Source organism: Bidens hawaiensis, unplaced genomic scaffold, assembly GCF_021521415.1.
Source record: "Bidens hawaiensis isolate Kalapana, Puna unplaced genomic scaffold, B.hawaiensis_p1.1 tig00004876_1, whole genome shotgun sequence".
Taxonomy (NCBI): domain Eukaryota; kingdom Viridiplantae; phylum Streptophyta; class Magnoliopsida; order Asterales; family Asteraceae; genus Bidens; species Bidens hawaiensis.
In genome coordinates, this window is record NW_027491308.1 from 526,808 (window position 1) to 539,225 (window position 12,418).

Sequence of the window (12,418 nt, forward strand, 5' to 3'; positions counted from 1 at the left end):
CCACAATAAACATATCTACCATTTTCAATTAAATATGTCATAAATATACGTTTTTAATTATGAATATGCCATTTTTTATTTTAGATCATTGATTAAACGGTTTAGATTCAGTTCTCACACTTTTCATTATAATATCACTTTTCGCATGAACAACTACCTGTACCTATATACTTATAGACAAATAAACAAAAGGCACATTCCACCGTGTCACAATGCCTAGCATGATCAGCTGGTAACAATTGTTGACTAAGATTGGGTGTTCTTAATTTTTTGCACAGCCATCTTTATTTGAGCGGTTGTATTTCATGTGGCTCTTAACCAGTTGTCCGGCTGCGATCGCAGACATAAGAGACAACTCTCCGGCTAGAACAGACGCGGCCACAATCTTAGCCAATTGGCGTGCATTTGAACCTGCCAGTTCTTTATTTGCACCCTTCACCCCCAACAAGTTTAAACAAGCGGATTGCGAAGCTAATTGGGTTCCACCACCGATAGTACCAACCTCGATGGATGGCATGGTCACAGACACATGCAGGTCTTTACCATCATTCACTGCCTCCATCATGGTGATACAATGGGAGCTCTCAACGTTTTGTGCCGGGTCTTGACCAGTGGCTAAGTACACAGCCGACACGATATTACTAGCATGGGCGTTGAACCCACCAAGAGCACCAGCCATGGCTGATCCAGTGAGGTTCTTAAGCATGTTTAGTTCGACCAACGAAGCTACAGTTGTCTTTAATACCTTTGTCACGACTTCTTCTTTTATGATGGCTTCACACACCACAGATTTGCCTCTTCCTTCTATCCAGTTCACTCCTGCCGATTTCTTATCGGAACAATAGTTGCCAGAGATGCCAATAACATCCATGTCTGGGAAGAAAGCTTCGAGATAATCCAAAACATTTTGAACACCTTTTGAAACCATGTTCATTCCCATTGCATCACCCGTGCTACAAGTGAACCTGATGTATAGATTCTTTCCTGCTATCGCACATCGGATTGTTTGAAGTCTCCCAAATCGGCTTGATCTGCAATTAATAATTCATCTAAGAATGAATTAGCCAGATAATAACAGACTGGTACATTTAAATAATAATGTTTTTTATTATTTTTTTAACGAATTGGTTTAATTGAAAAATGAGGAAACCAGACAGCCAGCGTTGTATTGAATTATAAGTGAAAAAAGTCTTTTATGTTTTGTCTTGGTTTTTATTAAAGCTTATATTAAAAATCAACTTGTATCTTAAAAAAAACAAAGTAGTTAGGAGTCTAGGCAATATGTAATTCTCAATTTGCCATTAAAAAAATCTTAAAAAATATCTTTTTATTTATCAATAAGGATAAGGAAGTTATTTCGAACAAAACTCAGTTAAATTTGTAGATGAAAAAATTATGCGTTGATTTTATTTAAATTATATAATATCAGAAAACATTTAATTATTCGTGAAACAAAAAAGACCCATTTCTTATAAAATGATTTAAAAAACATGTTTTTAACTTAATTGCATGTAAATTTTAGTAAGTGAAAAGTGTCTTTACTTGTTAAAAACAGAAGCTAGAGTCTCGATGTTGTAACATCCTAAAATTTATAATGTTGAATAAAGAAAGTTATGATAGTGATTTCGCGTTTTTAATTATTAATATCGAGTAGGAGCGGGTCATGGACTTGGATTAATTGAGATAGGATAAATGAGAATGGGATTTCAGGGATATAAATACCCCCAAAATCCCAAAATATCTCATTTCTCACCAAACTCCACACACACTCCACACACTCCTCAAAACACACATACTAACCGATCAAGATTCGAAGCCGAAACCCGAGATTTTGTTGATAGATCTGAGTTGGTAAGGTAAGAACAATCCAACAAATCTATTATTACTGTAAATGGTTAGGATTGGATGGGTTAACCGGACCCGAAACCCAAACTGCCCAAATCGGACCCCTAAAACGTCGATTTTAGGCCGATTTGATGGTTGGGATTTGTAGGCGCCGATCATACGATTCCGTGGGTACCAAAATCGAGTTATTTGGCTAAGAAACGAAGGAGTTATGGGCAAACAGATCTGCAGCGCGATAACTTCGCCTGCAAGATTAAGTTCGCCTGATGAACTTCGCCTTCAAGCGTAACTTCGCCTTCAAGCGTAACTTCGCCTAAGGATAACTTCGCCTACGGCCAAGTTCGCCTAAGGATAACTTCGCCTACGGCCAAGTTCGCCTAAGGTATAACTTCGCCTGAAGCCAAGTTCGCCTAAGGTTTAACTTCGCCTGAAGCCAAGTTCGCCTAAGGTATAACTTCGCCTACGGCCAAGTTCGCCTAAGGATAACTTCGCCTACGGCCAAGTTCGCCTAAGGTATAACTTCGCCTGAAGCCAAGTTCGCCTAAGGTTTAACTTCGCCTGAAGCCAAGTTCGCCTAAGGTTTAACTTCGCTTGAAGCCAAGTTCGCCTAAGGTTTAACTTCGCCTGAAGTGAAGTTCTATTATAAAATAAATTAAAAACCTAATGGAAAATGTGGTAAGGCAGTTATCGAAAATAAAATTTTTCCAAGCTGACCTGGCAGCTTAACCCCAGCCAGGGGCTCTGCCCCTTGGACCCTGCTAGGGGCTGCCGCCCCTAGAACCCCGCTGCCAGGGGCGCTGTCCCCGGACCCCCGTTCATTGTGGGTCATATATAGATGGAAATACAAAACGAGTAGTAGTAGTTAATTGATATGTGTAAATATTATACAGTTAGCCGAGCCCAGTTAAAGAAAGGAATTACGATCAACGGCGAGCGTAACAGGATTCAGGTGAGTTTCTAGCCCCATTCCTTGTTATGTTTTCGGGGCTGTGTGCATACTTGATGTGTTGTTAATACATTTATCCTAAGTGATAAGTGTATGCCATAGGTGATATATGTGATATGTATGAATGATTGCTTGATGGTTCGTGAACGATCTTCGGATATTGCACGTACTGTCAGGTTGTAACATTATAAAGCCATATGTGATATATGTGATATGTATGAATGATTGCTTGATGGTTCGTGAACGATCTTCGGATATTGCACGTACTGTCAGGTTGTAACGTTATAAATATGGCAAGTATGATATGTATGTTTATGTGTATGAACGTAATAAAGTTAATAAAAGAAGGAAATGACGGTTGTATGGTTACGAAAAGGGTACCGAGCCCTAATAATACTCGAGGTATGATGTATGATTGTATGGTAACGAAGAGGGAATCGAACCCTACTAATATTCGAAAACAAGGGACCAGACCCTTATAATATCTGTGATGTTAGGGACCAGACCCTTATAATATCTGTGATGTTAGGGACCAGACCCTTACAATATCTGTGAGGATAGGGACCAGACCCTCATAATATCTGTGATGTTAGGGACCAGACCCTTATAATATCTGTGATGTTAGGGACCAGACCCTTATAATATCTGTGAGGTTATAGGGCGTAAGGCTCTTAAAAACGTATGATTATGAATGTAAAGAAAGTATGTAAGTAAGAAGGAAAGTATGTAAGTAAGAATGAAGGTATGAGTACTTATGTGTGTATGAAAGAAAGTTATGAGGTTAAGTACGTATGTATGTAATAAGGTATTGTATGGTATTGTATGATTAACTAGAACTCACTCAGCGTAGCTGACTTTTAGTATGCACGCAGGTGAGTAGGATGAGACAGCTGGCTTGAGTGGAGGACACATGGCAGAAGACTAAAGCCTGGCATCTGAAGATCTGATATGTTTTATAAGTTATGTTTTGATTTTGAAAGACAAGAGGAATGTTTTAAGACATGATTATGAATTGATATGTAATGTTTTATGAAAGTTTTATATTCCGCGTAAAGTTTTTAATTAACTCTGATATTTAGAACTGTGTTTATGAGTAAATCCAACACGAAAGTAGGGTTACCGATAACGGGGCCTTACAAGTTGGTATCAGAGCAAAGTTCGAGAGATTTAAGCATCCTACATGCTTAGACTCGAACAGAGAATGGGATTTAAGTAAGAAAGGAAAGAAGATGCCAGTCCAAGAATGCCATGTGTCGCTCAAGCAAGATCAGTAAAGGTAAATTGTATGATTAAATGATATATGTTAATGAGAAAGAAAAGATATGTGAACGACAGGGATAGGAATAATTGATTGTTTGATTTGACTAACTGCTTAAGTAGAGCCAGCACAAATAGACTCATAAAGGGAAGTGTATAGGACACGGAAAGCAACGTGATCAGCTAGTCACAGCTGGCCACTGTTATTACCTGTTAGCCTTGCTATCCTTGTACTAAATAGTTCCTTGAATGATGATGTTTGTGTTTTCCCCTTTAGAATACTAATGGCTGGAGCTGGAGAATTTGTTGAAACTGGGGGTCGCACTGGACGTCGTGGCAGGCCTCGTCTTGTCCGGCAACCTTCGGTAGAAGAAGCTTCCCACACCGAAGATGAAGGAAGCGCAGCTGGAGGAGACCAGAACAACAACGAAGAAGTTCAACTTAGCCCCGCAGTTCAAGCGGCCATCGTTCAGGCTGTAGTTGCTGCTGTGAAGAACCTGAATCCCGAAGGATCTGCTGGAAGCCGTGAGCGAACTGCTGAAGGGGCGGGTGGTGATGGTAGAAAGGATGGGGAAGGTGAAAGAGGGGCCTCGAGTGGGGATAAGTCTGTGAAAGTCGATGATAGGAGAGGAGGACAAGGTGGGTGCAGCTATAAGTCCTTCAAAGGTTGTGACCCGCCTAAGCTGACTGGTTTAGGAGACGCAATCGCTACTCTCCAGTGGATAACCGCTATGGACAAGGTTATCCGCATTAGCGAATGCCGTCCCGACCAAGCTGTGGGTTATGCTACTCAGTCATTCGTAGATGAGGCTATGTATTGGTGGGAGAGTGTGGAGCAGAGGAAGACCCGTGAAGAGATCAAAGAGATGAGGTGGGAAGATTTGAAAGAGTTGGTAATGAAGAAGTTCTGCGCAGATGCCGAGGTTGAAAGAACGGAGATGAAGTTCCAGAATTTAAAAGCCGGTATGATGACGCATCGTGAGTATACCACGGAGTTCAACCGACTATCTAGGTTGGTGCCTGACATGGTTGACACTGAGGTCAAGAGAATCAAATGTTATGTGAGGGGGTTGCCACAAAAGGTCCGCATGTTAGTCAGGGCGATTCAACCTGCTACTTTTGATTCGGCTGTTGGACTCGCGGAAATGGTCTATGCTGACGTGGCCGCGGATGATAGGGTGGAAAGGGACGAAGAGAAAGAGAAGAAAGGGGTCACTCCTGCTAAACGACCCGGTACTCAGTTATGGAACTCCAAGGATAAGAAACAGAAAGTGTGGGAGAAGAGATCGTGTAAGACCTGCGGAAAGAGGCATGGTGGTGAGTGCAAGTGGGGTAAAAGTTCTAATGTTTGTCTCAAATGTGGAAAGGCCCATGGTGGAGAATGCAGAATGGGGTCGAATGCCTGTTATAAGTGCGGGAAGGTAGGGCATTATGCCAATGAGTGCAGTGCGAAGCCAGCATGTTACAAATGTGGCAAGACAGGCCATATGTCAAGGGAGTGCACTGAAGGTGTAGCTTGAGGTAGTGGAAAGAAGGATGCCGATCAAGCTAGGCCCAGAACTAGAGCCTACATGCTGACCCAGGAACAAGCCAGGCAGATTCCGGATGTCGTCACAGGTACGTTTCTAGTGAACGATGTTTCCGCTTCTGTATTATTTGATTCTGGTGCGAATAGAAGTTTTGTAGCTACGACGTTTAGTAAACTAGCTAAAATGAAAGGCTGCCGAGTGTCTGAAACTTTTGTAGTAGAAACCGCAAGTGACACTTCGGTGAAAGTAACAAAAATGGTTAAGAATTGTAAGATAGAGTTAGAGGGACATGAGTTCCCTGTTACTTTGTATGTTATGGCCTTAGGAGGGTTCGATGTAGTCTTGGGTATGGATTGGTTGTCTGAGTTTGAGGCTCAGATAGTATGTAAAAGTAAGATGATAAGGTTAAAGTCATTGGATGGTAGTGCGGTGACGGTTTATGGTGATAAGGAGAGTTATGGACTTAATGTCATTTCGATGATAAAAGCAGAGGGTTTGTTAAGGCGAGGGTGCGGTGCCTACCTGGCGTATGTTGTCAACGCTACGGCCGAGACGAAAGAAATGAAAGATGTTCCTATTGTGCGCGACTACCCAGAAGTATTCCCTGAGGATCTTCCGGGGTTGCCACCGGAGCGAGAAATAGAATTTCAGATAGATTTAATACCAGGAGCCCAGCCGGTCGCGAAAGCGCCTTACCGTCTAGCACCGTCCGAGATGAAGGAATTAATGTCCCAACTGCAAGAACTCCTCGACAAGGGTTTTATCAGACCGAGTGTTTCTCCGTGGGGCGCACCGGTTTTGTTTGTGAAGAAAAAGGATGGAAGTATGAGAATGTGCATAGACTATCGTGAGTTGAATAAGCTTACGGTAAAGAATAGATACCCCTTGCCTAGGATTGACGATCTGTTTGACCAACTGCAAGGTTCGAGTTGGTTCTCACGAATAGATCTCAGATCAGGCTACCATCAGCTGAAGGTGAAAGAGGTAGACATCCCTAAAACAGCGTTCCGAACGCGGTATGGACACTACGAGTTCCTTGTAATGTCATTCGGTCTAACAAATGCTCCTGCAGCATTTATGGACATGATGAATAGGGTGTGTCGACCGATGTTGGATAAGTCAGTTATCGTCTTCATCGATGATATATTGATTTATTCAAAGAGTGAGTCTGACCATGCCGAGCATCTGAGAGAGGTATTGGAAGTTCTGAAGAAAGAAAGGTTGTACGCCAAGTTTTCGAAGTGTGCGTTCTGGTTAAGAGAAGTGCAATTTTTAGGTCATGTGGTTAATCCGGAGGGGATTACCGTGGACCCAGCTAAGATTGAAGCGATAACGAATTGGAAGACTCCGCAGAATCCGACTGATATACGAAGCTTCCTAGGGTTAGCTGGCTACTATAGGAGATTCATCGAAGGTTTCTCCAAGATAGCCGCACCGCTGACCGGTATGACCCGAAAGACGATAGTATTCAATTGGGGAAAGTTTCAGGAGGAAGCCTTTGAAGAATTGAAGAAGAGACTCACGCAAGCTCCAATCCTTACTTTACCAGATGGTGATGAGGATTTCGTTGTTTGTGCTGATGCCTCGCATCAAGGGTTAGGTTGCGTGTTGATGCAACGAGGGAAGGTGATAGCTTACGCGTCTAGACAGTTGAAAGTCCATGAGAGTACTTATCCGACGCACGATTTGGAGTTAGCAGCTGTAGTGCATGCTCTTAAGATATGGAGGCATTACCTGTACGGTACTAAGTGCACTATCTATACAGATCATAAGAGTTTAAAGTACTTCTTCGAGCAGAAAGAATTGAACATGAGGCAGAGAAGATGGTTAGAATTGATAAAGGATTACGACTGTGAGATTAAGTATTACCCCGGTAAAGCTAACGTGGTCGCTGATGCGCTAAGTCGTAAGAATGAGGAAGTCCTTGCAACCGTGAAGTCATACAAGTTGATCATGAACTCAAGTCTTTTTGAAGAAATCATCAAAGTGCAGTCAGAAGTGTTAGTAGACGAAGGGTTAGTAAAGAAAGAAAGGATTTATGGCCAGCAAGATGAGTTGATGGAAAACACTCATGGAGTTAAGACTAGGTTCGACCGTATGTGGATCCCACGACATGGTGATCTTAGAAGTCGAATCTTAGATGAAGCTCATAAGTCAAGGTACTCAATCCATCCAGGAGCTACAAAGATGTACCAAGACTTGAAAAGAGATTACTGGTGGCCAGGAATGAAGAACGATGTAGTGGATTATGTTAGTAAGTGCTTAACTTGCTTACAAGTCAAAGCCGAACATCAGAAGCCTTATGGGAAGATGCAACCGCTAGAGATACCTGAGTGGAAATGGGAACACATCACCATGGATTTCATAACTAAGCTACCTCGTACGGCTAAGCAACATGATACCATCTGGGTGATTGTGGACCGTTTGACCAAGAGTGCTCACTTTCTGCCTATACGAGAGGCCATCTCGTCAGAAACGTTAGCAAGCTTGTTCATTAAAGAAATTGTAACCAAGCATGGAGTACCGTTATCGATCGTGTCTGATAGAGATACACGGTTTACTTCAAGATTCTGGAAGAAATTCCATGAAGCTATGGGGACGAGGTTGAACATCAGTACGGCGTACCATCCTCAAACCGATGGACAGTCCGAAAGGACGATCCAAACCCTTGAGGATATGCTACGTGCTTGTGTTTTAGATTTTGGTGGAAGCTGGGATGATCATCTGCATCTGGCAGAGTTCTCCTATAACAACAGTTACCATTCGAGCATTGGTATGCCACCGTTTGAGATGCTTTACGGTCGACGATGTAGAACCCCGGTGTGTTGGGGTGAGATTGGTCAGAAGGAAATGGGAAGCCTAGAAGTGGTTCAAGAAACGTCTTCAAAGTTCGATCAGATCAAAGCAAGAATGAAAGCCGCTCAAGACAGACAAAAGTCTTATGCAGATAAGCGGCGACGACCAATTGAGTTTAACGTTGGCGACTATGTGATGCTTAAGGTCTCGCCTTGGAAAGGAATTATCCGTTTTAGAAAGAGAGGGAAGCTAAGTCCGAGGTACATTGGACCATTTAAAATTTTGTATCGTGTGGGGGAAGTAGCTTATAAGCTGGATTTACCCGATGAGTTAGAAGGAATTCATTCAACCTTCCATGTTTCTCATCTGAGGAAGTGTCTAGCTGATGACACGTCTCACGTGCCATTAATGGACGTTGAGGTTGATGAACAATTGAACTACATCGAGCAACCGATAAAGATCGTTGATCGCAAGGAGAAGCAGCTTCGTCACAAAACTATACCTTTGGTAAAAGTAATATGGAAACACCGCAAGGGATCAGATGCTACTTGGGAAGCCGAGGATGAGATGCGCTAGTTTTACCCTAGTTTGTTTATGTAATAGTTAGGTTTCGGGGACGAAACCTCCTTAAGGGGGGAAGACTTGTAACATCCTAAAATTTATAATGTTGAATAAAGAAAGTTATGATAGTGATTTCGCGTTTTTAATTATTAATATCGAGTAGGAGCGGGTCATGGACTTGGATTAATTGAGATAGGATAAATGAGAATGGGATTTCAGGGATATAAATACCCCCAAAATCCCAAAATATCTCATTTCTCACCAAACTCCACACACACTCCACACACTCCTCAAAACACACATACTAACCGATCAAGATTCGAAGCCGAAACCCGAGATTTTGTTGATAGATCTGAGTTGGTAAGGTAAGAACAATCCAACAAATCTATTATTACTGTAAATGGTTAGGATTGGATGGGTTAACCGGACCCGAAACCCAAACTGCCCAAATCGGACCCCTAAAACGTCGATTTTAGGCCGATTTGATGGTTGGGATTTGTAGGCGCCGATCATACGATTCCGTGGGTACCAAAATCGAGTTATTTGGCTAAGAAACGAAGGAGTTATGGGCAAACAGATCTGCAGCGCGATAACTTCGCCTGCAAGATTAAGTTCGCCTGATGAACTTCGCCTTCAAGCGTAACTTCGCCTTCAAGCGTAACTTCGCCTAAGGATAACTTCGCCTACGGCCAAGTTCGCCTAAGGATAACTTCGCCTACGGCCAAGTTCGCCTAAGGTATAACTTCGCCTGAAGCCAAGTTCGCCTAAGGTTTAACTTCGCCTGAAGCCAAGTTCGCCTAAGGTATAACTTCGCCTACGGCCAAGTTCTCCTAAGGATAACTTCGCCTACGGCCAAGTTCGCCTAAGGTATAACTTCGCCTGAAGCCAAGTTCGCCTAAGGTTTAACTTCGCCTGAAGCCAAGTTCGCCTAAGGTTTAACTTCGCCTGAAGCCAAGTTCGCCTAAGGTTTAACTTCGCCTGAAGTGAAGTTCTATTATAAAATAAATTAAAAACCTAATGGAAAATGTGGTAAGGCAGTTATCGAAAATAAAATTTTTCCAAGCTGACCTGGCAGCTTAACCCCAGCCAGGGGCTCTGCCCCTTGGACCCTGCTAGGGGCTGCCGCCCCTAGAACCCCGCTGCCAGGGGCGCTGTCCCCGGACCCCCGTTCGTTGTGGGTCATATATAGATGGAAATACAAAACGAGTAGTAGTAGTTAATTGATATGTGTAAATATTATACAGTTAGCCGAGCCCAGTTAAAGAAAGGAATTACGATCAACGGCGAGCGTAACAGGATTCAGGTGAGTTTCTAGCCCCATTCCTTGTTATGTTTTCGGGGCTGTGTGCATACTTGATGTGTTGTTAATACATTTATCCTAAGTGATAAGTGTATGCCATAGGTGATATATGTGATATGTATGAATGATTGCTTGATGGTTCGTGAACGATCTTCGGATATTGCACGTACTGTCAGGTTGTAACATTATAAAGCCATATGTGATATATGTGATATGTATGAATGATTGCTTGATGGTTCGTGAACGATCTTCGGATATTGCACGTACTGTCAGGTTGTAACGTTATAAATATGGCAAGTATGATATGTATGTTTATGTGTATGAACGTAATAAAGTTAATAAAAGAAGGAAATGACGGTTGTATGGTTACGAAAAGGGTACCGAGCCCTAATAATACTCGAGGTATGATGTATGATTGTATGGTAACGAAGAGGGAATCAAACCCTACTAATATTCGAAAACAAGGGACCAGACCCTTATAATATCTGTGATGTTAGGGACCAGACCCTTATAATATCTGTGATGTTAGGGACCAGACCCTTACAATATCTGTGAGGATAGGGACCAGACCCTCATAATATCTGTGATGTTAGGGACCAGACCCTTATAATATCTGTGATGTTAGGGACCAGACCCTTATAATATCTGTGAGGTTATAGGGCGTAAGGCTCTTAAAAACGTATGATTATGAATGTAAAGAAAGTATGTAAGTAAGAAGGAAAGTATGTAAGTAAGAATGAAGGTATGAGTACTTATGTGTGTATGAAAGAAAGTTATGAGGTTAAGTACGTATGTATGTAATAAGGTATTGTATGGTATTGTATGATTAACTAGAACTCACTCAGCGTAGCTGACTTTTAGTATGCACGCAGGTGAGTAGGATGAGACAGCTGGCTTGAGTGGAGGACACATGGCAGAAGACTAAAGCCTGGCATCTGAAGATCTGATATGTTTTATAAGTTATGTTTTGATTTTGAAAGACAAGAGGAATGTTTTAAGACATGATTATGAATTGATATGTAATGTTTTATGAAAGTTTTATATTCCGCGTAAAGTTTTTAATTAACTCTGATATTTAGAACTGTGTTTATGAGTAAATCCAACACGAAAGTAGGGTTACCGGTAACGGGGCCTTACAGATGTTGAGGGGTTCCTCTAAGAAGAACTTCAACTCAGCAGCTCTCTTCGCGGTTCCAAACCTAACCACAGGAGCTCGAGTCATCCCGTCCTTAACCAGCACACTAGTGGCGCCACCCGAGACGTAAATAGCCTTACAACCCCTGTTAGTGCTAGCCACAAGGCACCCTTCGGTTGTCGCCATGGGCACATACAACTCCTTTCCATCTAGCAGCATCGGGCCAGCAACACCGACGGGTATCTGGATATAACCAACAGGCATCTCACAGCACTGTCCCAATATCGATTCATAATCAAACCCTTCTACTGGCAAACCGTGTATTGACATCCCGGTTATCCTCTCCACCACCATTCTTCTAACGAAAACCGCACGCTTGCAGTCCCCAAGGTTTGATTCCAGTGAGTAAGATGGGATTTTACCAGCAACCACGGCTTCAATCAGCGCCTCATCCTCCATTTCTGAAGTCATCACATCCTTGTTTACGACTTGCTTTAACAACACCCCAGATTTACAAACGACAGCATCGCAATCTGGTGTTTCTTCTTCCTCATCATCTAGGAAATGTGTGTGGGGGACAAGGTACACAAGAAGGTAGATGCAGCATGCGACGAAGGTGATAGTGGCAGCCATTTCAAACATGGTGAGAACATGGATAGGGGTCGAGTTTCTGATCTTCTCACGCCACCTGGTGATGAGATAATACGCGATCATGAAGAAGACAGTGAAAAAGACACGATCAACGACCGCTTGGGGTGGATGAGAGGGAAAAAGAAGATGATTTGCACGATCTATTAGATGTCTAACCATTGAGATTTACAGAAATTAATATGAATGAAACAATTAAGTAGCTGGTTTTTATGTCAAATGTTGGGTGTTCTTATTTATAGTATGAAATGAAGACGTCACGGGTCCAGTCTCAAGTATTTGACTATTATTTATTAATTACATAGATTGTTTAGAATAAAGTAAATGCAGCACACCAGATGTGGATTAAAATATGATCCGCTAGTTTGTATTGCAATTAAAATCCACTACTAATTATACAC

At 42.2% G+C, this 12,418-nt stretch overlaps 1 protein-coding gene across 1 annotated transcript; it reads right to left on the minus strand.

The window, feature by feature from the left end:
* Positions 1–238: 238 nt before the first annotated feature.
* On the minus strand, positions 239–12,179 carry LOC143628336 (3-hydroxy-3-methylglutaryl-coenzyme A reductase 3-like). The gene is made up of 2 exons (XM_077097955.1): positions 11,401–12,179; positions 239–1,031 (listed from the first exon to the last, which is right to left on the minus strand). Exons 1-2 carry the CDS (start codon positions 12,177–12,179, stop codon positions 263–265), a joined length of 1,548 nt encoding a protein of 515 aa, XP_076954070.1. The 3' UTR covers positions 239–262.
* Between the last annotated feature and the right edge of the window lie 239 nt (positions 12,180–12,418).

Excerpts from the sequence above, each read along its gene's own strand:
- LOC143628336 (XM_077097955.1), bottom strand. The coding sequence starts at position 12,179 with ATGGTTAGACATCTAATAGATCGTGCAAATCATCTTCTTTTTCCCTCT. Across the intron at positions 1,032-11,400 it reads AAGAGAGCTGCTGAGTTGAA|ATCAAGCCGATTTGGGAGAC; the intron begins GTTCTTCTTAGA and ends TATTAATTGCAG.